Below are 27,621 nucleotides of genomic sequence, written 5' to 3'. Positions count from 1 at the left end.
CAAAGCTATGCGCAGAAAAGGCCGACATATCGCGAATCAGGAAAACAGTGGGGTGGTATCCCCTGTGTCCAAAATTAATATTATTTTGAACAGAATATTCTGGTGACAAATGCATCTTTTCAAATGGTAAGCATTGCTGTATTTTATTTTTGTCAATAGCTCGAATTCGGTATGCGTTTTGCTTCAATATTGGAAACGAAAACCTTAGGTGCGCAGAAATGCCCGACAGTGTAGTTTTAAAACAAAAATAGCAGGGTAGAAAGATTTTCTTCTCTATCAGAGACAAAGTCTAAAAAGGATTTTAAAAAACTGAGTGAGATAGCGGTGTTTGGTCGAATGCCAGTAATGATTTCATGTCGAAGTTATCAATACACATCACTGGCTACAAAAATCCAAACTCTCAAGAGCTACTGTAAAGCCGACAAAAACCAGACATGTATCATGTCAAACTGGTTTCTTCTTTGTCAAACACCCACAATCCGTCCCAGTTGAATCAAGCATTAATGCAAGTGCAAATGAAAATTCCTGCACTTACCAACCAGAGTGGTTCATTCATCAGTCCACACGTTATTCCACCAATTTTAAAAAAATAATAATCCATTCTGCTTATCATTGCACTAGTGACAGCAACAATATGATATTTTGTTGATAGTTTACTACTATGCGGTAAAGAGTTAAAAACATGTGACTCGATGACGTCAGTCCGACTGTGAGAATTGGTTTGTCTGATAAACGGTTTCCAATATTACCCCGATCGGCGTTATGGCTAGACAAACAAGTACGTATACGCTTTTCTTTCTCTTCTTCCTGGCATTACTGATAGCGGAGACCAACGCTGTCGGGACATATTCCATACTGAAGTTTTACGATGTTTCAGCCTCCCGTCACTTCTGACTATCGGACGCTCGCTAGTAATTCATAAATTTATTTCGACTGACCTTGCTATGCGGATGGTAAATAAAATCCATCAGCTTTTGACTGCTCTCCGCTATCAGCAATGTCAGGAAGAAAAAAGAAAAAAAAAAAAAAAAAAAAAACAGAGACCTACTTGTTGGTCTACGTTATGGCTTATTCTATCAATATTCATGTGAAGTTCTGTTACTTTACACCAGCGCCATCAATTTTCATATTAATGTCAGTTGATAAACAACAACAACAACAAAGTGTTCAATTTTTTATTTTTATTTACTCAATTACTTTACTTTCTTTAACAATACTGTATTTTCATCCCCATGATTATGCAGTATTTAGCAGGACCGGGTCTGGGGTGCTCGATGATATATCGGAGTAAACATAAAAATAAACAAGAACAATATGGCGACCGCTTCACGTATTCAATCCAACTGTGGAATTTGCCTTCAGTCTTACAAAAGACCAAAAATATTGCCATGTTTTCATAGCTACTGTGAAGCATGCTTAGCGTCACACATCTCCAAAGCAAAACCAGATTCCAGGTTTCAGTGTCCACTGTGTAGAGCGGATATTGACATTCCGGATACTGGGGCAAGTTTTTTTCAGACTAATTTCTATATTGATACAATAGAGGAGGAAGGAAAAGATTCCGAAGAATTCAGCTGTCTATGCGAAAACTGTGACAGTGGGGCAAAACCAAGGGCTGCATATTACTGTGAGGTATGTGAACAGAAAATCTGTGAAGAATGTGCAGTACTCCACAAGAAACTAAAGATCACAAGAGACCATGACTTGGCCAGTTTGAAAACAGTTAGACACAAGAAGTTTGACCAGGAAAAGTGCTTCAGACATGAATCAGAGTTTGCAGATCGTTACTGTATTACATGTGAGGAATTTCTGTGTTCTTCATGTGACTCTGAGGTTCACGACCAGCATAAAATAGAGCTGATGGATGCTGCTGCAAACCTCAAACGAAATCTATTGAATAAAGAATGGATAGCATGTGAAAAGTTTTGTGCAAATGAGAGAATCCTCAAGATTATATCACAGAGAGAGTCTGCTGTCGAAGAAATGGAAAGAAAAGCAAGAGACCATTTGCAGGAAAGAGCAGTGGAGATTAAAATGGAAATAGACGTCAATGTTAAAAAGATAGAAAATGAGATAATGAAATTATGTGAGGGCAAAAAGGATAGGTTGAAACAGCTGAAAAGAGATGTTGAAAATACACAAGAGAAAACAATGGCTCTGAAGAAATGGATTACATCAGCAAGTGATACAGAAGTTTTAAGGGAAGGCGATAGGATGCTGTGCAAATTTAAGGAAGTCAATGCATCGTCACTAAAGAGTATTCCGGACACACAGCTAGTCAGATTTGAGAGAAATTGTGATCAGATTGATTCAAAATGTATTGGCCTTGTAGTTACTGACAAAGAGACATTGTCCACTACAAAAATTGAGATAGTGAGTGCATTTTGCACACCACAGTTTAATGAGATAAAATGCATAATGCAGTGCCAGGGAGGAAAGGTTTGGATAGCAGAGACAGGAACTAATGGCCTTTCCCTGTTTAATGAGTGGGGATCAGAACACAAGAAAATATTAGAGCAATTTGAGATTACATCTGTTGCAATGAGCAATGATGGCATCCTTTTTATATCTGTCCCAGCAGAGAAATTAATTTATAAAATTACAGAAAACAATAAAACAACAAAACATTTTTCTCTATCATCTATTCCTGGGGACATTGCTGTTTTTGACAATGGAAATATAGCTGTTTGCTGCAATGAACCAGCAAAGTTACTTATCATTGATCAGAGTGGTCAAGTTGTTAGGCAGTATGCACCACGGGGGTCTAAGTTTAAGGCATTATATTGTGTTGCTGTGTGCAAGTTCACAGACATTCTTGCAGTATGTGCACAAGACATTGTAGACAGTAGGTCTGCCATGGGACATTTGAGCATGGATGTGAAACAGTCAGTACCAGCATTTGGAAAACCTCAAGTAGGCCAAGCATTTGCACCATACGTATTTGGTAGTATGATTGACAGCTCTGGTTTTGCTTTCGGATCTGCCTCAGTGTCATTGTTCAACACAAAAGATGACACAAAAACTCAGCAGAGCAGTCCAAAAGACAAAGAAGTGAAAGGCAACATTTTCTTGTTTGATCAGAAAGGAAACATGATGACCAACATCAAGCGTCAAGTTCATGATTTGATCTTTGACAGTCAGGGTCACTTGCTTGTTTCCCTTGATGAAGGTAATATAGATGTACTGGACTATAGGGGCAATATTCTGGTTTGTCTGAGGCCGAATGGGGGTGATTTTCTGTCTGGAAAGATGGCCATAGATTCATGCGGTCGACTGTGGATTGGAGAGTATGGACGAATCAACGTGTTCAGATATCCAGATGGGATTTTGTACACAAAGGATGAAGATGAGTAGAGGGACTCGTAGTTTTCATTGAATCTTGAGTTGAATTAACTTATTTTAAAGGACCTGTGAACATTTGGGGATTATTATGATCAAATTTGGATACTAGCTTGAAATAATCACCGATTTGTTTTCTTTTGACGTATTTTAACAGTTAACTTTAATTATTAATGCAGTGTTTATTTCAGAAATGGAAAAATGGGACCCAGTGCTTCTACAAAGTAAAAAAATTGGGTAATGTAGAAATAAAAGAAATTCAGACATATATCATCATGGTTATTTGTATCATGGATTTGTTAATATCTGCAATAAACATTCACTTCTCCAGCTTTATATGATTTGAAACAGACATTCTTAAGTCAGACTGATTCTGTAATTTTCTTGTCTGCTAAAATAATCATGTTCACAGTTCACATCACTGTGATTTCAGTGAAGAAAGAAATTGCAGAAAACTGCTTTAGTCTGAGTAATTCAAAGCATACACTGCTGGAAAAGTATTTATTGTAGAAATTAATAAATCTATGACCTGAGCACCAGTGATCATTATCGGCCTCCCCTAAAGTGAACCTTTCAAACTGGGATTTGATTTCTTCATTCTCAAGTAACCATTCCTCTCTAGAATTTATTTGAGGACATTTAAATTTATGTTATTTCCTCCCTGCACACTACATTGGAAATAAATGCACTGCGTGTGTTTGCTTAAGATTTCATCATCTCTTGTTTACATTGCTGATCATTAATCATTGACCATGTAATTGGTATCTGAGCCAATCAAAATAAGCCGTTTCTGTCAGCTAGTAAAATTGAGCCAGTAAAATTGATAATGTGATCTTTTGTTATTGAATACTGTACACACTATTCAATACTAGTATCTGATCACTAATCATCGACCATGTGCTCTTAATTTGCGCTCAGCCGTAAGAGGTTAGCATTAGGACTGGTCTACCTGGTGACTGGGTTGGGACATGATACTATATGTCTGCAGTATGATGACCCAGTGCTTGACATCACTATAAACTGCCACACTGCAGACATCATTGTGATATGACTGAAAAGTTGTTTAAACTGTGTTAAAAATCACACACACACTTAATTGGTGCCCAAGCTATGCAAAAGCAGTAACACATTTGTCAGCCAATAGATGCTTTCCGATAAGGTCACTGGCAGATGATATTCTGCCCATTTTACCTGGACGATGGGCAACCTGGCAGTTTCTCCTACATGTGATCACCAAAATTTACCATTTTTAACAAGGCACACTGAAGTCGAGTCAATTTATAAATCACAAATATAGATACTAACAGAAAGCTTGATTTGCATTCTGTTTATATATGTAATTTTCATAAAAGTATCTTGAGATTCAATGAATATTTTAGCTTAGAGACACCATATAAAGTCTCAGTCTGCGTGGTTTTGAGTCTTGGATTCGGCCAATGTTGGTATTTGAGAAAGCTTGCCAGTAGCTTCTCGTGGGTCAGTGGTTCTTTCCGGGGTTTTCCTGGGTTCTTCCTCCACCATTAATACTGGCCGCCGTGTATAGCCTATCATGTGCTGAAAAATGGCATTAAACCCCACAACAACAACAACATAAAGTCAATGGTAAATCTGCCTGCTGACCACAAATATGACGGCAGATGACGTCATTCAGGAACTATCTATATAATAGGTCATCTGATGCTTCTTTTTGAACTAATGCCAGTAATCTTGGAATCTGCTTGATTCAACCTAAAGTTAACCATAACTATCTTGCATCATTATTTTCTTTGGTCCTTTTATGTGCCCTATGGGTATCATGGAGAGAACTTTATTGTACCAAAGATGAAAATTGCAGGTCATAGGCACAATTGTAATAGCCTAAAATGAACACATGTTGATGCCTGCAAAAAAGGTACCATCAAATAATCAGTCTAAGTAATGGATAAAAATACAAAAACAGACTTGTTTTTATTGTGAAAATCTGTCACTTTCAGGTATTTAGTGTTTTAATATGGTATACTGTGTGCTTGAATGTAGAGTCTTCACAAATGAATGAAAAAAAAGTCTTTAAATTTAATAGGCAAATGCTTATTCACCTGATGGCTTTTTGATGAGATTTTTAAATCCTGAATATTTCAGAAAGGGCACGTTGTATTTTGTAATAGCATGCAGAATTCAGCAACAGCTGCAGGAGTTAACATCCCATCATAGATTTTAACAACTTTGCTCTGACTGTGAAGTTTATTAGTATAATATAGTGAACAAATTCAGTCATTTCAACCTTATGCATCATGACTCGATAAGTGTACTTGCCTGACCGCCAGGATGAGCTTAAATTCAGCTCTGAGTAGCTCAGGTTTGCAAAGTACTTGTCTCAGGGCAAGTTGATAGATCAATTGATCAAGAGAGATGTTCAGTTCATAATGCTTTATGCTCTTAAAGTTTTATGCTTTATGAACTAGCAACAGTATGTATATCAATCAGTACCTTGATTTAGTGTTTATATCTACCACATGCTTCTGTTATATAAATGCATGTAATTTCATTCATGTATCAATGCTTAATTTCTTGGTGAACTGTACACGTCTGTCGCTTCTGTCTTGTAGTCAATGTCAAAGTTAGTCTTACATTTTTTAGTGCAGACATGATATATTGCATACTATTTGAAGCAAGTCTTGACAAATATGGAATACACATTGATATTTAACTGGTCTGAATATAAATGCATATTGATATTTGACTGGTCTGAATATGGAATGCAATATGGTATTTAATCGATCTGATTAGAAACATATTTCCACTGTCCTTTGTGAAGATCTGACAGCAGCCACTTAGGGGTTCTGTTCTAGTGACTTTTAAATTAGCAGCACATACATGCTCATGATATCTCTTCTTAAATACTCTAATATTTTCAGCAGATTTTACATGTAGTGAAAACTTGTTCCATGTAACTGTACCAGTGTATTGGAAGCTTTTTGTAAATTGTTCTGTTCTTGGTTTTGGTGGTAGAAGGTTTCCATGTGATATTATCTTAACTGGTATTGTGTTGAAAAATGCCTGAATAAGTCCTGAAGATACTCTGGTGCAGTTCCATGTAGACATTTATATAAAAGAACTGCCTTGTGAAAATCTATCCTGTTATATATTGTGAACCATTTGAGTTGTGTAAATAATGCTTTTGAGGAATGAGCAATAGATGCATCTAAAATTATGCATGCTGCTTGTTTCTAAGTTTATAAATCCTGTCAAGCTCAGATTTAGCAGTTTCCCCGTACATTTGTACAATAATCCATTGTTGGAAGAATGTTGTAGTATAGATTTCAAGTTTCCATAGGTAAATATTTCTTGATTCCGCTGAGTAGGGCAATTTTGGATGACAGTGTTTTACAAAGCTTATCAATATGGTCATTCCATAATAAATTATTATCTATGGTCACACCTACAAGCTTTTCATGTTTGACATTTTCTAATGGATGATTATTTATTGCAAGAGAGAGTTCTGGGTTCCCTGATTTGTGTAGCTTTTGTGATGTCCCCAAAAGGTCTGAGTTTAATCTCATTTGGATAACTTCAGTATCAAAACTAGATGTATTTATACAATCTTGCATCATATATAGGACTTCATCTTATTGGCTGATAAAATTAGTGATTATTGTAATAACATAGGTCACCAGAACATGACCTCTTAAGTACTTACTGTCAGATCTTCAGTGAAAGTAATATAATATTCATTGAAAAATGGGGGGAAATTGTGGTTTTAAGCAAAAACAACAACTCTTTTTCAAATTGAACCCTGGCTGACATCTTATGGAATCACCCCAAGATGATTTTTTTTGGGGTGGGTTTAATGGCACTTTTAACACCATGTTGGCCATATCATTCCAAGCAAATGAGAGGTAAGTTCCATTCCCATGGGGGACTGAGTGGCATCCCACCTTGACAAGTATCAAACCCACAACCCATGGATTACATAAGCAACTGAGCCATTGTGGTTCCCATTGGGTACTCTCCTCCCCATATCTGCTGTCTTCCAAGGGCAAACAACACCTACTCATTTTCCATGGAAAGTTTAGATGGTTTACACATTATACTGTATTGTTTTTTCACATACTCTAGAATCAATATATATGTAATCTCTGGTGCAATTGCTTTATGGGGATCAGTTGTCCTTGCTCTGAATCCTTCTAGAAAGATTCCCTATTTTCTCTTATATATATTCACTATTTCTCCCACATTAAGAGGAGGGACCAGCCTAATAAATTTGTCAGCAAGTAGGTTTGGGGTTTTATCAGATGGTACAGTTATTCGTGAATTGTACAGTGTACATTTTGAAAATTGACATTGTTGATTCTTTTGTTTTAAAAATAATATGTATCTAAGACATATGATTAAAGTAGAGTTACTGGACAGGTTCTGTTATTTCAGATATTTGTTCCCGGTTAGCTTGTTGATTTAGTAAGTTTGATTTCTACATCAAGGTTTATTAAATGCTTTGAAAAAGCAGTCATACTGAGTGGTATTTATTCTTCAAAAAACTTGTGTACAGTTATCTCCTTCCTTGTATTACAGAACAGTTCTTGTTCCCATGACAAATAATCATTTTTGCCCAGAAATAATTGGTATTGTTGTGGCAGCTGTTCATGTAACATATTTTCAAGGTTAAAGTCACCCCTACAGAATGACAATTTAATTGAGGTTGACAAATGTGACCATTTGTCATGTAATTAATGATTTGTTAGTTTGGAAAGAAAATTAAGAAAATATTGGTACTTATTATAATACATGCTAGTACATAATGAATGTTCAACTATGTTAAATGAGAGAGCAAGATCTGGCAGAGAAAATTCCATGTTACAGCTCATGTGAGGTTAACCTGATAATGTCTTCATAAGTTATTTTAGCACATGATAAAACTTTCATTGGGGTAATGCAATTGTTCAAGGAAAATATGACAGTACAGTACAGGCCACAAATCTGTAGTTGCAAAACTGTTGAAGCAATCAAGATTACCTAATTTTTATATCACTATTAGTGCATTAGATATTATTATTTTCATTTGTACCTCAAAAATGGTGTATCTCCCAGCTGTGGCAGGAGGGTGACACGATGTCCCCAACTCTTGGCATCATGCGTACAACACTCGGGTATTTTATTCAGCTCCTTACCAGATTTTCCTTACTATACACAGCCCTTTATGACCAGTGCAATCAGAAGTAGGATTAAATGTTTATTCAGTGCTAAACATTCTTTATTAATAATTATTATATTTTGACAAATAACCATCAGCAGGAAACTGTATTGTACATGTCAGTGATTAGAAATTAGATCAGTGGACTGGATGCATTTCATGTGCAGCCTTAACTGTAGTGGTCATGCTGGCTGTCACTCCAAGGTTTCTTAATGAAATACAGCACTTGATCACATTACATCAGGGCTGTCACTCCAAGGTTTCTTAATGAAATACAGCACTTGATCACATTACATCAGGGCTGTCACTCCAAGGTTTCTTAATGAAATACAGCACTTGATCACTTTACTTCAGGGCTGTCACTCCAAGGTTTCTTAATGATGTTGTTGTAGGGTTTAACGCCATTTTTCAGCACACGATAGGCTATACATGGCGGCCAGTATTAATGGTGGAGGAAGAACCTGGGAAATCCCCGGAAAGAACCACCGACCCTCAAGAAGCTACTGGCAAGCTTTCCCACATACCCACATTGGCCGAATCTGAGACTCAAACCCACGCAGACAGCGGTGGGATGGCAGTGACCCATAATGGAGAGTGCTTTAGACCACTCTGCCACTCGGGGACCCGGTTTCATAATGGAATACAGTTTTGATTATGAAGATGAATAAGAAATGAGGGGCACAGAATGCAGTAGCTCTGATTGCCCCACCAAAATGAAGCATCTAGGATCAACAATCTGCTCAATTTTGTGACAGCCATAAATAGACCAATTCAGCTACCTGCACTCCACTCACGCATTTGAGATGGACACTATTCTCTCCATGTCCAGAGAACTCCTCCACTCCTGGCTCATTTCAGGGATATCTATATCGAGAAGGATTTTGGAATGCCAGTCATGCAAGAGCTGAAGATCCTCCACACAAAACATACATGGGGAAATCGTGTGCTGTCAATGACTGGTGTCACATCTACGATGTCACACTACTCGAAAGCACCCATTCCCTAATGGTGAAATTATTTCTCTTTCTCATTGAAGCCAAGTATCCCCTATCACAATCAAAGGATATTCTTCCATGACTGCAGACATGTTCCAATTTCATGGAAGTGATCTCGGACTTGCATCCAATTTTGTCATATCCAGACTAAGCTCATTCTCATTATCCCCATACAGAATCTCTCCTGGGTTTTGACAAGGTCAAACTTGATCAAGCTTGAGCATCCCCCCAGCAGGTATCATTGATGACCTGCAATTTATGATAACATTTAACTTCAACATTCAGAGTGAGTGAGCTACATATGGTGTCCATAGATTCAAATTTCATGCAGTTCCATTCTAATTGGTTCATTTGTCAAGTACATTAACTATTTTGTCTGTCTCCTTTATCGTTCTGTCAAGTGAAGCAAAACTGCAGCACCCTCTATGTACCCTCAGCTGTTATCCGAGACACTCAGACAGTATCAACATCAACTGTACAAGACCATTTTTACAAATGAAAGCAGGAATGCAACACAAAACCTGACATGTACTGGCCACTTGGTTAAAAGGACTTATTAAATTGTTGTACTCAAAACACATTAATGAAGATTTCAGCTGTTGATATACAAGTAAGTTCCATTAGCCTGTCCTTAAATATAAAGTTTCAATTCAGGACATAGTGGAGTCATCTCACTGGCACATCCATTGTGCATTCTCTAGCTTCCATTTGCATGACATTGCCTCGCTAAGGAGAGAAAAGAATCTAACTGGATTAGTGGTGGCAGCACATTAATGAGAGCACAACGTTAGAGACATGCATGAATTTGCCACTTTTGCTGGATTTGCCTTGGGCACTTTTGATGGTGAGACAATAATCATGTGCGAAATCGTACAAGGATATCCTGCATATGTGTATACACAGATTGTCTTGTGCAAGGCTAACATTGGAAGCTCATCCTTTTAGAAGAGCAATCATGCTCCTACTGGGTGACTTTGATAGAGGTAGAATGTTCAGGTTGTCGTCCTATTCCTCTAATGTAAATGTGATCAGGTCATGAGCATATGATGGAGAAAGCAAAATTTTGTAGTGAATTATGTTTCTCTGGTAATACCTGATCATATTACAATAATTCCTCCTACCCTTCACAGCAACCCAGCAATGCAAGCATTTTTTAACGTTTCACTCAAATAAAACTTACATCTGGGTGTAACAGTAACCATCTAGAGTAGGGTACTAATTCAACTCCCATAGAAAACATATGGAAACACCATCAGATTCAAAATTCAATTACTGATGATCAGACGTATATTTCCCCATGCACAACTATCCTTGGTGCAAGCTTCTGTGTGGAGAACACCATATGAGCCGCTGCATTTTTTTCATATACATGTGCATGAAATGTGTTATCAATTCTGCACCAAATGAATCAGGTGGTATTTTCATTACTGAGTGCTAACAAGTCTGTAAAAATTCTAAAATTGCATTAAATAGAAGTTTGTCTATATTTGTTTAAAATTATAAAATGGGGATAAGCTGTCATAAGATATTTTTACTAAAATTTTGATTTTCACTATTAACCTGTTATGGACCACCAAACCTGTATATACTCTATTATCTGTTCACCGATTTCTAGACTGGTTAACAGTTCTTCCATATAATTAGTACCATGTATCCCAGAAGGTAGATAAGGGAGTTAACCTGTAAGAGTTGCTTCCCTTTGACTGTATAATATAATGGGGGCTCTCACCAGTTGTTACATACTTTTGAGAGAGTGACGTATGTAAGGTGAAGTTGTTTGCATTTAAAACACGCACAATGGAGAGAATGTTGGCATACGTCTATGCTACATTAATGTAATGTGGATTATATTTCTTTGAATATTGTACTTTTGGAAATTGTACATGATTTAAACACTGCTAACTAAAATGACTGCTCCCTTGTGCTAAAAAGTCAGCCTGAATTAGTCTAAAGTACACTATCCATAGCAGCTATTAAAATAAGGAAAATGAATTTTGCCAGACTAGACAATACCAGCTTCTGAAAGTGCAATGAATCAATTATCAAATATATAAAATGTAAAAAAAAAAAACTTATTGGTTCTTTTTTATACAATTTACCTCTGAAGTTCAGGAAGTGAAAATGACCAAATGGAGCTAGCACTTTTTTGAAGGGTGCACATCTGGAGTAAGGCCAAGCTGTATACTCTATAATCGATATTACACCCATCAATCATACATCAAAATAAAGGGAATTAAAGGTTCTTTTAATTATACCTAAGATATACAAGGTCTTTTTTAAATAGCCAGTATAACCAGTGAGGAAAGCTGGGGAAATTCTTTCTTTAAAATCCTAACCCTATGCAAAATACGAAACTGTAGAGCACCACCAATGCCAGAAAGTTTTTCATTTGTCTTTCTGGCAGGGCTGGATTCAGAGGTATCAGAGAAGTTGGCCCTAAGGTAATATGATCGGTAAGAATTACAGAGAAAAGTCATTTACTGAAAAAAAATCTGTTTAGTTATGGTCTATGGCTTCAATCTTGTAAAATCTGAGCTATTGGGAGAGATTATTGTCAGTCTTAAAAAATGAATCTGGTTTTTGTCAATTCAGTATAGCGCTTCTACTTTGATACAGATGATATCCTCCTTTATGTCCTGGCACAGGTAGAAACATTTTGTTGGCAAGATCACTTTAGTCTAAATTTATTTTCAGCATGTTAGTGTTTTGAAAGGCTACTGGAGACATCTAAAAGCTTAGTGGAGGTGAGCTATGTAATCACATCGTTTTTTGGACCATTCTGGTGGCCTAAGTGGTTAGAGTGTCCACCTCAGATGCAGGAGGTCATGAGTTTGACACCCCCCTCCTCCCTGAGTCATACCACTGACTTATAAAAATGGTACTAGCAGCTGCCTCGCTTGGTGCTCAGCATTAAGTGGTTAGTGTGTGATTTGGATTTTTAACATAGCTTTAAAAAAATATCAGCCATATTGGTACAATGTCTGCAGTGTGGCAGTTTATATTGATGCCTAGTACTGGGGCATCATTGCTGCAGACATGTAGCATGATGTCCCACCTAGTCACATTATCCTGACACCAGGCTGACCAGTCTTAACACTAACCTCTTAATGCTGAGCACATAGCGAGGCAGCTGTTAGTACCATTTTTAAAAGTCTTTGGATTGACTCGGCTGGGGTGCAAATCTGCAACCTCCCACATTCAAGGCGGATGCTCTTACCACGAGACTACCGGAGTGGTCTTTGAAGAAAGTAAATCACACACACACACACACAGGTTTGTTTGAGTCATTGCTTCTTATAACTTGGAATCTGATGTTGTTTATGACAGAATCTGGTGAATGTTACTAGTGTTCCAAATTTTAATGGATTGCTGCAAAATGTGGGTATATATGATCATTACTGGAAGATGCACATCTTGACAAAAGACTGTCCTCCCACATTTTTGCTGGAGTTATTGCCCTTTTGTTCTCAAGCTCTATACTATGCAAGACAGAATATTGTGAATGCAGCTTGTCTTGCACTTGTTATGGATTGTGGGGAAATTTCATACATTCTGTGGGCATGACCATGACCTACATTATCATGACGTAAATGTATAACAGCACAGACCCAGATCTACCTCCACATTATGTGCCAATAGTTGTTGAACTACACATTACTAGAAAACTCAAGCAGAACAACACACTTGGATCCACCTCAGTGTGATGTTGTGGGAAACAAGACATGTATTACACAAGCAAATGTAGTAGAAATGCCACCAGATGTTTACTGTCTTGATTATAAATGGTTACTGGTACAATGAAACTTTAAATGTGTAACAGTATTATTGTTTATTCATCTTTTGGAACAGTGTGATCATTAAGCTAATGAGAAATGAAATTCATCATTCATAAAAAGCTAGAAATGCTCCCATTCAATTTTCAGAGAATCTCAATATCAACAATTATCAGAAGCCAGATAAAAGCTTTTGTAGGTAAAGAATACAGAAGTTTATTTGTAATTGAATGTTACCAGTTCTCTGAAAGCATACTGCATTTGGTTGCACTAGCTGACTTGATACATTTTAGAAAATTAGTTTCCAAGATTTTGGGACCAACTAACAAACATTAAGACAATTTTTTAAATAAGGTAAAATTTTCAGGAACCAAAAAGTGCAAATTTGCTATGGCATGGTATATAATAATTTGAGTAGTATTTATAGAATTGTTATGGACAAAGGGAAAAGCATCAAGCCCATTTTTGACTGCAATACCCCTTGACCCAGTAAGACACTGAAAGCCTAAAGAGCACAACTTAAGAAGACAAATCCTGTGAGACCTACTTTATCAGTGACCTATTTACAAAACAGAACCTAGCCGAGGCAAATATATAATTACTGATGGGGAAAATGGTTAAAAGCCAATTCATGCAGCCTTTAACTATGCTAACGAGTAAACTTTTGCTGCTTTTTATGTTTATGCTATTTAGACAACAGTTTTAACTCATTAGGCCCTTGAGGTTTTTGTAGTTTTTGCCTGAAATGCGAGTAGGAAACACATTTTGTGGGCTATTTCTGAATACATCCTAATACATCGACTTCCAAATGATTTCCCATTAACCTAATGCCTAGTTGTGTTAGAAACATCATTTTTCATTGGCTATTTCGCTCGTGCATAAGCAGAAGGGCAAAAGTTTTTGGGTTTTTTTTTTTGCTTAACGGACTAATCATTTTCGTATTGAGAACACTCTTTAGTCCAAATGCTCATCTTATCCTACTTTTTGCAAAGGTTCATCTGTCTGTTTGCAATTCAGACCTGTCTGCCTTAGATCTGAGGCCAAAATGTCTAAAATCCAGACACAAAATCGAATTCTGACCACAGGCAAATTTTGGGTGAAAAAAATCCGGTCCAAAAATTAGTTTTTTCCCTCTGTATTTTGAAGTGCAACTAGAACTTCCTGATTATTTGGTATCATTGTAGAGCTACATCTGTCTACCTTTCTATAATACCACCCACTTTCGTGTATCGTACATGACCTTGACTCTACAGAGCTCGGCAGTAGGCTACTATCTCCTGCCACATAAACTCTGCGCCAGGGGTTAAGTGTTCAAGGATGAAGAGTTATCTATTAGATGGCAGTACCTCAAGGTAAAGATCCAAGTTGGTGAATAATTACTGCCTTTCCTTGTACAATTGAATTTTGCTTCATTCTGATTTTTCAATAAATGCAGAACTTGAATTTTTGGTGTATTTACATGTAGATGTTTAAATAGGTTGGATACTGAACTTACAGGAACTTATAGTAGTATTGATCTTTTTCCTTAAAAAAACCAACAAAATCACATCATTCTAAACACTGTTCAAATTTTGTTTCTTCTGTCACTTTGATGTTAATAAACTGTGCTTAAAATATTTCCATTAGAATCTGGGAATTTTTAGTCAATTATAAATTTAATTCATCTTTTACATATATTTTTAGGCTACAATATTTGAAAAGTCCAATGTTTCCAAAGGAAAAGAAAAGGAATTTCTTTATTGCAATAATCACATTAACACAGGCATTGTTTAAATGCTCTATATACATTTTCACAAACATATTTCTAACAAGTATTTACCAATTTTTTATCTCATAGCCATACCAAATGCAGTTTTCAGAGTTACTTGTCTGGAACAAAATCATGAAAAAATGGTGTGTGGAGTCAGTCGGGTACTAATATGCAGTGTATGTGCTATAAATGAACAAGGGTTAAAATGATACGGCTACATTTCAAGATAAAACAATATTAATGCTAAAAATATATTTCATGTAATAAAATGCAGGGCACAACTCTTTTAACGACTGTAATGATTAAACAGAATCCAGTTGCAAATTTACATCAATTCAATTACAAACAAAAATAAAGACAATACAGAGTATTTTAAATATAGTTGGCTTTCAATAAAGAATTTTATACAACCTCTTGCGTTTTTGAAAAATGTAGATATTTAAAAACATCTGGATGTAAAAATTGGATTTTATGAATACTACTTAATATTAAAATTATTCAGTAAATAATAACTCAATATTTTAGGGCAATGCTAGCCTTCTGGTAGTCTGTTAAACACAGAATTCCTAAACTGTAGCTTGGTCAATTACTTAAATCACTGATTTTTAAATATCATACATCTTTAAATAGAGCCAATAATATTGTTATCATATCTATGTGCATGTAATGAGCATCTAGCTGCCCCAAAAAAACCCACCCCACCCAGTTTGGCTGTTGTATACCATCTCTGCTATTCATTACAAGCAAACAGTAAAAATTCTGATTTAATGGCAGGTTATGTGACAAAGGATCTTGGTTTTTGTTCATGCTTGGGTGAGCATCATGCACTTATACAAAACTTCATATGTGTTTAGTTCTGACTTGGTGGAAAGAACAAGTTTGATGTGACACAGAAATATGTAGAGATCATTGGCCCAAGATTTATTCATATTAAACAAGAATTTTGAAAGGTCTGATTCAGTGCATTTACAAATATCAATAAGCAAACATTTGAGAACATTTTAAAAGTTCCATTCCAGGTGTTTGATATGGAAATAGACATTGAACATATTTATCAATCAATTAAAGATTTAATTTGTAATAAGTATAAATATGGCATAATACATCTTCATGACCAGATGCTATTTTCATCCTTTTTTTATGAAATCAATGTGATCAGTATTTCCTTATTTCATTCTTAAACCATCAAATGAGAAACTATAAAATGTTCTGGGGGAAATGACAATTCTCATATTTTACTGAGGTTTTTTTGTGGGGGGTATTATCAGAGTAAATATTTGTCAAGTTGTTTTGAAGAATATTGTCAATTTCTCAATGATACATGAAACACAATAGTCTCTACAAGACTATAAAAAGCATGCTACCAAACAGTGACTTTTATATTTCACTTCCCACATCAGACTTGACAAAAATATGCAATAACAGCAATAAAATGTAATTAGATCATTTACTTGTGCATAAAAACATACATAACAAATTTAATTTATCAAGCTCAAGTGTCATTTTCATAATTATGCCAAGTTCTTTTAACAATTAAAAATTTTATCTGTAATTGGGTAATCTACATGTGAATACAAAATATGCCTACCAAATTTCACGTGTGCCTAAATTGGTTTTAACTTAATTGTGCTAACAGGTTATTATCAAAAATATTTTTAAAAAAGGTGCAAAATATTAAAATATGTGACAAAAATTGAAAAACTGCTATAAGGACCAGAAAATCTAAGTTGTTTTCTTATGGCCATAACTCTAATACAGTTTTGTGATCATCAATAAGCAGATATTACAGGTACTGATACAAGATTATATTCTACTGACCAATCAAATTACTGCTTTCATACTGGTGAAAGTGAAAAATGGCATTTGGAAAATACTGTTGCCAACAATAACTCTTTAACATGAAATGCAATGATTTATTTAGCAGGCTAATAAAAATCAGTAGACTAGTAATTTTTCTAAAGTTGCCATGTAATGGTTTTTATTGATGCCCGTCAGATGTCTGTATGTCATAAATTTTAATTAAGCCGCAATATTTATACATGTAAACTGCTTAGTAAGTTTACTGCCTGTAAATGTTTACAAAATAGGTAAATGTGTAAATGAACATTCATGTAGCTGCCTGTGACAAAGAAACTACCCATTCCAACTAAATTGTATATTTCCACATATTTGCTTAAGAGGTATGTTTAGAAGGATTTTTTTGTACATTCAATTTTTTTATGTATGTATGGTTTTGACACTGAATGTAGCATTGTTAGGAAATAGCAGAGTTGATGTAAATCAGTTTTAGCATGCATAAGGTTGATTTTTAAAAAAATGTTATAAAATTTTAGTATTTAAACAATTCTGTTTACCTTTGCAAAACATTTTTGCTAACAAGTCTTTTGATTAGTAATATTTTATTTTAAATATACAACTTTTTCAAATTTTTAAGTTGTGATAGTTTCTTAAAGTTGTAACAGTTGATCTGACAAAAGCATCCCATGCGCATGTCCACATTACATGAGCAGTTGCATTATGTTTCATCATGTACACTTATGTAGCAGTTGCATTATGTTTCATCATGTACACTTATGTAGCAGTTGCATTATGTTTCATCATGTACACTTATGTAGCAGTAGGACTATTATGTTTCATCATGTACACTTATGTAGCAGTAGGACTATTATGTTTCATCATGTACACTTATGTAGCAGTAGGACTATTATGTTTCATCATGTACACTTATGTAGCAGTAGGACTCGGTACAGTGAGGATCCTTGTGATATTTTACCGAAATCGCCAGACAGATTCAACAGAGACATAACTTATATACTGAATTCTGTAATAAATTAGCAGTAAAAGACCTACAGCAAAAATGATACAATCACAATTTGAGTCAGGTATGGCTTGCATTTTATAACAGCAGTTATCTGTGTAATTGTTTCAATTAAATAGCATTGTTTTGATTATTGTAAACCAAATACCAGTTCAGAAGCTGCTAGAAGAAATTTTGGTAAACATTGAAGTCTTCATATTAATCAGACTATACAAAAAAAACGTTTATTAAGATGGAGAGTTGCAAAACAAAATGCTTTCCTGCATTACTGCAGTAGTTATGGGGCATAAAAACCTATCAATTAATTTATGAATCTTGGCAAAATAATGATAATAACATAATTCTGTACATTAAATTTCATATCAGCGAAATAAAATTAATCATTTCATTAATAAAGATTTGAGCATGTCTTGTTATCACAGATACAAAATACTATATATGGATAGACTATTAGGGTAAGGCAAGCTTATCACAAGGCCTTGTTCACTGTCCATACAAAGCTGTATATTTCTTCAATGCAGGAGTTATGTGGTGCCAATATAACTTGCACAGTGGTATCAGGTGTATGTACGTGCCCCTATCTATACTAGGGTTCAACGTTCTCAGATAAATACAAAATAAAATTGTGCTTCACTGCATGTTAATACTCAGAATGCCCTCATCTCTGTTAAGGAGCATGTTCAGTCTCTTTTTACTAATGCCCATTAAACTGGACAAATGGCAGTTAAGTTAATGATTCAAGTAAATTCTTAAAATTTTACACGATTTATTACATGTACATTTATTGCTAACTCCAGTTCTATTATTATTTAAGCGCTTATTATCTAAGCACCCATTATATGACAGGAGTTATCTCTTTTATATATAAATATATTACCATGCTTTCTGAAAGCAAGTAAACATAAATCACATCTCAGCAACTTTATTTTATGTAAGTAACTCCACTTCTCTCTTCAGCAGAACAAATAACAAAAAAATATCGTCCAAATCGTTTTGACAAGATGCACCTATAGTATAGTTTCCATAACTTCACAAAATTAAGCAGTCTGAAAAGAGGTGTATCTTGCCTTTTGATACATCCCAAGTCCATCCAAAAAGCTTATCTACAATCCCATGATTCCCTGTTATCTGCATGATAACAAGGACAGGTCATTCATGTAAACTGTCCTTTTTTATATATGAAAAATGTTCATCCATCCTCTGCTTCCTTGGCAGTTATATGAATAAATTAAACACTAGCAACAAATGCAGACATGCTGCTAATATAAGAATATTATCAAGAATCTCTGTCTTGTTTCTTTTTCTTAAGTTTTTTAGTCCTCTCCCAACGTATTGTTTCTCCTTCTAATGCCTGTAATTCCTGTATCCTCTGCAGAAACTGAGGGGTAGCACCAGCAAGGGGATCTGAGTACTTTGCATCTACAAAATAAATAAATCAGTGAATCAGTCACCGTGTATGCTTGCTTACAAGTTGAATCCATCTGCAAACAACATAGCGTCTGATCTGCTATTGCATAATGTGCTGGGGCTGTGGTCTCGACTTATTAAGGATTATTTGCAATAGACAAAATAGACACTAATTAGCTAGATATTACATATCACCAAGTCCCCCCACTTTGGTAAAGACTCCAATTGAAAGTACCCTATGTCACTCTCACAATGATTATAGTATTTATACAAGTACTCTATGTCACTGTCACAATGATTACACTATTTATACAAGTACTCTATGTCACTGTCACAATGATTACACTATTTATACAAGTACTCTATGTCACTGTCACAATGATTACACTATTTATACAAGTACTCTATGTCACTGTCACAATGATTACACTATTTATACAAGTACTCTATGTCACTGTCACAATGATTACACTATTTATACAAGTACTCTATGTCACTGTCACAATGATTACACTATTTATACAAGTACTCTATGTCACTGTCACAATGATTACACTATTTATACAAGTACACTATGCACTCTCTCAATGATTACACTATTTATACAAGTACACTATGCCACTATCACAATGATTATACTATTTATACAAGTACACTATGCCACTCTCACAATGATTATAGTATTTATACAAGTACTCTATGTCACTGTCACAATGATTACACTATTTATACAAGTACTCTATGTCACTGTCACAATGATTACACTATTTATACAAGTACACTATGCACTCTCTCAATGATTACACTATTTATACAAGTACACTATGCCACTCTCACAATGATTATACTATTTATACAAGTACTATTTGTCACTCTCACAATGATTATACTATTTATATAACTACACTATACCACTCTCACAAAGATTATACTATTTATACAATTACACTATGTAATAATCAAAATGATTACACTAAGGCTATACAAGTACTCTGTCACTCTCACAATGAGTACACTATCTATACAAGTACACTATGTCACCCTCACAATGATTATACTATTTATACAAGTACACTATGCCACTCTCACAATGATTATACTTTTTATACACGTACACTACAGTCCAGCTCTTGTATATGGAACTGCATACTGTATATACTTGTTTTGAAATCCAACTGCAAACAGCAAAGACCCAGATCTAACATCACATAATGCACTGGCAGATCTGGGTCTATGCATTTAGAAGTTATGTGTAAAAACAAAGATAATGGATCCTAATCTGCTTACACATTTTTTACTGGCAGATCAAATTATATTTTATTTGCTACTGGACTTGAAGTATGAATTTATATTGTATGCTACACTTAGTTTTGGGGGCCCCAAGTGGCTGAGTGGTCTAGAGCGCTCACCATTCTGGATCACTGCCATTTCACCTCTGTCTATGTGGGTTTGAGTCTTAGGCTCAGCTAACATGGGCATGTGAGAAAGCTTGCCTACAACAACAACAACAGCTCTTAGTTTTCATGTTAATATAACAAATACTGAATGCAAAATACCTCAAAGTATAAAAGACACATCTGAACAACTTGCTTGATGTGTACCAAATTTGCTTGAAATACCTTTTTACAGACTGAGAGTAATGTTCTAGAAATGACTGTTGTTGTGGGGTTTAACGCCATTTTTCAGCACACGATAGGCTATACATGGCGGCCAGTGTTAATGGTGGAGGAAGAACCCGGGAAGACCCGGAAAAAAACACCAACTCACAAGAAGCTACTGGCAAGCTTTCTCACATACCCACATTGGCTGAATCTGAGACTCGAACCGGCGCAGACAGGTGAGATGGCAGTGACCCGTAACGGATAGCGCTTTAGACCACTCTGGCCCCTCTAGAAATGAAAAAATGTTTCTGAACAGACAAATGGGCATAAGAGAATAGGTGATACCCATCCCCCCATGTTATAGTGGGGGGGGGAGGGCAGGATAAAATCGTAGAGAGTGTTAAAGGACACAAGAAAGATATGTAATGAGTCAATCATTGAATAAAGTATTGGGAATACTGATGACTCGAAGGATGTGGGTAATATGATGCAATAAACAGGATGAAATGGTTGAACATATATTGTGACATGTTCCTTATTTTATAATGAAAAGTAAATACAAATATTTCTCTAAATACATGTAATATAAATTATAAATTTTTTTAGCTCAGTTGATTGAGAATTTATTCACAAATGTATAAATTATTCTGAGAAAATATTAAGCAGTTACCTTTTATGAGAATAATTTTCTACTGACATGATTTTGTATCAAGTACTGAACAGAAGCAGTCACACTATGCAAGGGAGATAACTGCTCTGAGACCATTTTCTGTTGGAGTTAGGTCTCACTGGATAGTTTTATATTTTGAAACCCACCCCCCCAATTTTTAAGATAGATGGCATGAACCTTAGAATTATCATAAGCCTAGCATTTATAAATTCACACAGAAGCTAAATCTGTAATGTGGTTTAGATTTACTTTGAGTTAAGCTTGAAAATGGGTTGGCTTGTTGTGTGACTGCCTGTCACAGTTAGACTAGCACTGGAGATCAAATATGTAACTTGGGCTGCAAATGAACAGCCGACTTGACTTACATATTTATGTATGTCTGCTACAGAGTTAAATATTTAAAAATTGAGATGGTTGAGGGGTGGGTGATGAAAAGTATGCTAATTTGTTATAGTGCTAATGAACTTTATTCATGCATAAAGCACATACTGTTTCGTTTAGCTGCATGCTGCCTTGTCACAGTAAAATATTCAAAATAGCTCTTTGCTGTCAAAAATGAATGTAAAAAAGAGGGGTTGATGGCAGTTTTGGTTCAGTATAAAAGCCAAACGTTGTAGAAGGAATTTACCTGATTGCGGCAGTCAAAATCTCACATGCATACTTTCAACAAAAATCATTAGTTTGTTTTTACTTCTATATATACAGTGTAAAATTATTCTCATTTTTCTGCAATAGGTCATTGTCTGATGAAAATTCAACAGATAAACTGTCCAGTGAGACCTTAGAAATAAGTTATTTTCTTTAACACAGCTTGACTGGCTTTTCTGGGCGAAAAGGTCAATAGAACTAATATGGAAAGTGACATATTATGTCACACAAACTGTTTGTAGTAACAGCAGTTCTTTGTCTTGTGTAGACTACCTATGACATATCAGATGAAAATTGTTTCCTGAAATTTGAGTGGACCCTCCCCCAAATTACAATGTCATCTCAAACAACTTTGATGTTGCACCTCCTGGCCTTAAAATATAAAGGGACCTACCCCATCCCAAGAGCAGTCTGCCTATTCAGTTTGATGAAAAACAGCCAAGGGTACCTGACTTGTCATGCTGAAAGGAAGATTAAATTTTCAGCTCCAGCGACACTGGACTAGCAGCATTAAAATCAATATATTTCTACCTCTACCCCTGGGTAAGCCCCATAAAAAAAGACCACAGGAAGCTAACCTCGTGTTGTGGAAATCACCATGTCTATGGAATCGGTTAGATGGACTGGCAGCAGATTTTTTATTTCCCTCCTGCACCTTGTGGGTGGGTGGCATATGAACATTGCAACCAACACAAATTCTTAATTCCAAGTCTTACACTCACCTTCCTCTTTTTTCTCTTTAATACTCCGTAATCCTGAGAGGTTGTTCTGAACCATGATTGGCTTGATGCCATTACTGGGGAACTTGCGTTGTAATGTCATGCTTGCTGAGGCTGTGGAGATTGGTGGTTGCATGGAATTGGTGTTGAGAGACAGTGATTTGGATGAAAGACTGTTAGAAACGTTTACAAGACCGGCTGACATAGTGTTTGTGTACGAGGATCGCTGATGATGTGGGGGTTGGGTACCAGCATGTAGCACTGACTGAGATTGAGACTGATGGTGGGAAAGTAAGGATATTGATGTCTGATTTGGACTCCACAAAGAACCCATAGCTATCAAGTCATCGGCCTCCCTGCCTGAAACATCAAATTAAATCATCAGTTTATATCATGTGTACCAAAACATTTCACACAATTCCTGAATAACAGCCAATGCAGATAATGAGCACTGTAAAGTTCTGTCTTGCCTGCATTCATGGACATAAAAAGGTGTTGCATCTAAGGCATCAGCATCAATGTTATTGTCATTAACAAAGTTAAGCTATGAATGAGTTATGAGTTAATTAAAGTAAAATACTTAAAATCTATTTCTTTTCATTGCTATAAAGTTTCTAGATTTAAAAAAAAAAATGTTATACATTTGTCAGCACTTAAACCTGTCAATTGGGAAGTACCATCTATACTCACAAGTCCAACTGCAAATTGCATGGCCCAGATCTGCCATCACATAATGCACCAGCTCAGCTGGATTTATGCAGCTTGTTAGGAGTTATCAGTGGAATAAACTACAGAGACCCTGATCTGCCAGTTCATTATGTGACTGCAGATCAGGGTCTATACTGCTTGCAGCTGGTCTTGACTTATAAGCAAGTATATATTAGTAGACCTATTGTTTCCACTGTATAATCACTGTTAATTTTTCAAATACTTTGTTAGTAGCAGCCATAAAATACAATAAAAATTGGTTAACAACTTAAGCAGTAAATTCCCAGAACCTTATACATTTCCCAACTGACAGGGCAGGGAATAAATGCTGTCAATTTCCATCTCATGTGCATTAATATACGGCAAGATACAGGTATCATGTCCATGGCATGTGATGGCCACTGTATTCTTACTGTCATCATCAACATGTTGAGATATGCTTAATTTTTTGAAAATAATGTACACTTTTGCACTGCATTAGTGTTTTCAGGTGCATAAAGTAGTTTTAGTCAACATCTGTATGATACAGTCAAAATCAATCATGCCTTTCAAAGATATGAGAAATATATATGATGCATAGCAAAACATGACCTGTATGCCAAAATATAAAGAAAAATATAAAGGAGACAAATGCTTACATGAAATAGTACTGAAAACAAAATCAACAAAATTAAGTTCTGATATTTCCACAAACTTTGTATTACCAGTAATCATAATGATGCAGGTTTATTATAATTTGGAGATACTCAAAGTACCAAACTACAACTATGTGGATGATGTGTTGTGGGTATGAATTTATACCTTTGCCAGTCTGAAAGTGTTCAAATACATATAATGATTAGGGGTATGGATAGTCAAATCTGAACTATACACCTAGGCTCGTTTAATCACACTGTCAAAGCCTTGAAAATTTATGAAACTTTAAAAACTTAAAGACTGACAAATTTTTACAAGCTTTTAAGATATATATTTTATTGATGAAACCGGCATGAAATTTGCTGTTGCAACTACCTCTTTATAATAAAATATCCCTGCAAAATTTTAAAGGTTTCTCTCAAGCACAACTATCATACAAACTAATTTCTTTAAGTCTGTCAAAAGTAATGTAAAACCCATTAGGCTTGTTGTTTGGACAATAATTTCTGGAAACAATCTCTACATCTTTTCCCCCAAAATGGTTGGAAATGAGCCTCCAGAATGAAAGAAATTTACTTTTTTACAACAAAAATAGTGTCAGAGGAAAAATGTTTATTCTAGCTGTCACAGATTATGACTGACAGAGTTTAGCTGTCACAGATTATGACAGAGAGTTTAGTCTAGCTGTCACAGATTATGACAGTTTAGTCTAACGTCACAGATTATGACAGTTTAGTCAAGCTCACACTCACAGATTATGACTGACAGAGTTTAGACTAGCATCACAGCACAGATTATGACTGACAGAGTTTAGTCAAGCTGCCACAGATTGTGACTGACAGTTTAGACTAGCATCACAGCACAGATTATGACAGAGTTTAGTCTAGCTGTCACAGATTATGACTGACAGAGTTTAGTCTAATGTCACAGATTATGACAGTTTAGTCAAGCTGTCACATATTATGACTGACAGAGTTTAGTCAAGCTGTCGCAAATTATGACTGACAGAGTTTAGTCAAGTTGTCACAGATTATGACTGACAGAGTTTATTCAAGCTGTCACAGAGTGTGTCTGACAGAGTTAAGTCTAGAACATGCTGTTGTGTTGTCTAAAGAAAGTACTATGAATGGAACATGATAAACCTGCTTTATTATGTTTAACATCCCTCCATGCAGATACACCAAATATCTGTGCAGAAACATTTTTCTTCTTTCAGTCAGTGACCCTGACCTTTTACCTTGGACCCCAAAATCTGAAGGCTTCTTAATGCCAAGTGTAAGCAATCCACAAGGTTGAATTAAGTGATGCAGAACATTATTGTATGAAACCATATTTATCTGTTCAGTCACAGTGGCCTTGCATAACCTTTGGCCCTTTTCACTCTGAAATAAAAATGATTCTTCCTTACTGTACGTACTAGATATACACAAACTTTAGTAACTGCTGATGGTAGAGAATTGAGTTATTGAGCAGAAACCATTTTCTTCTTTCATTCACTGTCACCCTGATCTTTTGACCCTGAAACTGATGGGGTTCTTCCAAACTCCAAATGCAACCATCCACATAGACTGGTAACTGTTGATGGTGGACAATGCAAGTTACTGTGTTGAAATCAGATTAATAACAGAAGGGCATCATACCACAAGACACACTACCGTATGGTGGGTACATATCACTGAAAGTCTAGTGATTTGATTTAACACATATTGTGTTTACTAAAGTTTTCTTTTTAAAAACAAATTTTTTCCTGAATATTAGATTTAACTGTACCTGGAAAGCTTGCCTATTTCAAAGCAAAATCTAAACCAATTTAATATTGTAAGTAAATATTATCTGATAGTTGAGATAATAATTTTGTGCTGTGCCACTATGCCATGTAGAGGGTAGGCTACTGGAGCTTGTCACTGACTGGCCAAATTTAGGAAGAATATAGCATCGGCAAAATAAACAATGGTATAAGAAACACAATGTTGTTTAATGATTTAAAGGTTTAAAACTTTACACCATTTTTAAAATTGCCCATGTTACTCTCTCTTTGAACTTTTGGGCCCAGGGTGGCTCAGTGGTTTAAGGCATGTCTTTCCAGGCTCTTCCTCCATCAAATATACTGGCTGCCAGGTAGAGCCTATCATGTGCTGAAAAATGGCGTTAAATCCACAAAACCAAACTTCTCTGTTTACACTAATACAAGCCAATGTGACTTGTTGGGCTCAAATATTACTAAAAACAGAACCCCACCATGTCATCAAGAAACTTCCCAAATACAACTGTGAGTGGCCACCACATACTTTGCTCCTGTATTTTTTATAAATCATTCAGTGTTAAAGACTGAGTATCCAATAGAAATGAGAGTGTAAGACTGGTTACAGCCTTCATAATCAAAAGCAAACTAGTATGTGACTTTTGGTCTCTTTCGTTTGTGTAATGGCAATCTTTCATTGCAAAAATATTGCTTCAACTGACTGCCTGGGCAAAGCAAATGTAAATAGCTATCATATAGAAAAATTTCAAGTCAACTGTCCAATTGTATCACCCAGGAAAGTGCAAATATTAACCTAACTGTGTATTTCTTCAGGGCTGGGTTGGGCTGGGTGTTGAAACAAGAGTCTGTCCAACATGGATTGTGTACTGGTCACACAAAAGACTGTCCAACGTGGACTAGAAAATATGGCTTTATGATGTAACATTTATAATTTCAATTATTTTAACTCTGAACTTTTTCATTCAATTTTCAAGAAATTTAAGTAACTGAAACATATTCTTTTAATCACAATGTTTTCTTTTTCAGGGAGAGTGATGCTGAATCAATTTAAAAATAAAAATATATGCTAGTTAATGGGCAGAGAATAGTTTTCAAATTCGAAGGGTCAGTTACTTAAGGCATTCCTCCTTTAAGACATGGCCTATTTTGCTTAATCTGATTCAATATATTACAAGAATTGACAAGCAATATCACTCTGAATAAATCCATTGACAAATTACATACAATACAGACAATAAAAAAGTGCATGATAAGTAAATTTGTGTACATGTATGTACAATAGGGAAGAATTTAAAACACTTTTTGATTGTTAGTAAAGTTTACTATTCTTTGGCCAAAAAGAATGGTATGGTCATGGACACATCAGCCTTACTTGGCTTTGCTCTAAAATGTACTTGCACAAAACATCAACTTCATATCACTCAAGCTGCCACGAAATTATGATTTCCTAATCTCCTATTTAGTATTTTCCCTGTCAAATACATTTATTAATGATAAGCAATATTTTATGTGGTAATTAATTTTTAAAAATGAGGTTTGTGCCAAGAATGCAATATCATTTCTCTAATAAATATGGAACCAAAATTACTAAATGGTAAGTGTGTTGGACTTGAAACTTGTGTGGGTTC

The 27,621-nt window shown here is 35.5% G+C and overlaps 2 protein-coding genes across 12 annotated transcripts in view; one reads left to right on the top strand and one right to left on the bottom strand.

The window, feature by feature from the left end:
- The first annotated feature begins 706 nt into the window (after positions 1–706).
- LOC149806841 (uncharacterized) lies at positions 707–7,821 on the top strand. Its single transcript, XM_089958437.1, has one exon. The coding sequence runs from the start codon at positions 1,315–1,317 to the stop codon at positions 3,352–3,354; it is 2,040 nt and encodes a 679-aa protein (XP_089814563.1). The 5' UTR covers positions 707–1,314; the 3' UTR covers positions 3,355–7,821.
- A 5,494-nt stretch (positions 7,822–13,315) lies between these two features.
- The window catches only part of LOC149806839 (uncharacterized), a 247,442-nt gene continuing 233,136 nt past the window's right edge, over positions 13,316–27,621 (bottom strand). For all 11 annotated transcript variants that reach the window (XM_089958444.1, XM_089958460.1, XM_089958494.1 and 8 more), the window contains 2 exons: positions 22,891–23,247; positions 13,316–19,261 (listed from right to left, as the gene is read on the bottom strand). In XM_089958444.1, the coding sequence (XP_089814570.1) occupies positions 19,119–19,261; positions 22,891–23,247 (500 nt within the window). In that variant the 3' untranslated portion in view covers positions 13,316–19,118. The remainder of the gene's footprint in view (positions 19,262–22,890; positions 23,248–27,621) is intronic.

Source organism: Sinohyriopsis cumingii, chromosome 1 (genome assembly GCF_028554795.1).
Source record: "Sinohyriopsis cumingii isolate HCF-2022 chromosome 1, ASM2855479v2, whole genome shotgun sequence".
NCBI lineage: Eukaryota > Metazoa > Mollusca > Bivalvia > Unionida > Unionidae > Sinohyriopsis > Sinohyriopsis cumingii.
This window is presented reverse-complemented; position numbering and strand designations above follow the sequence as displayed.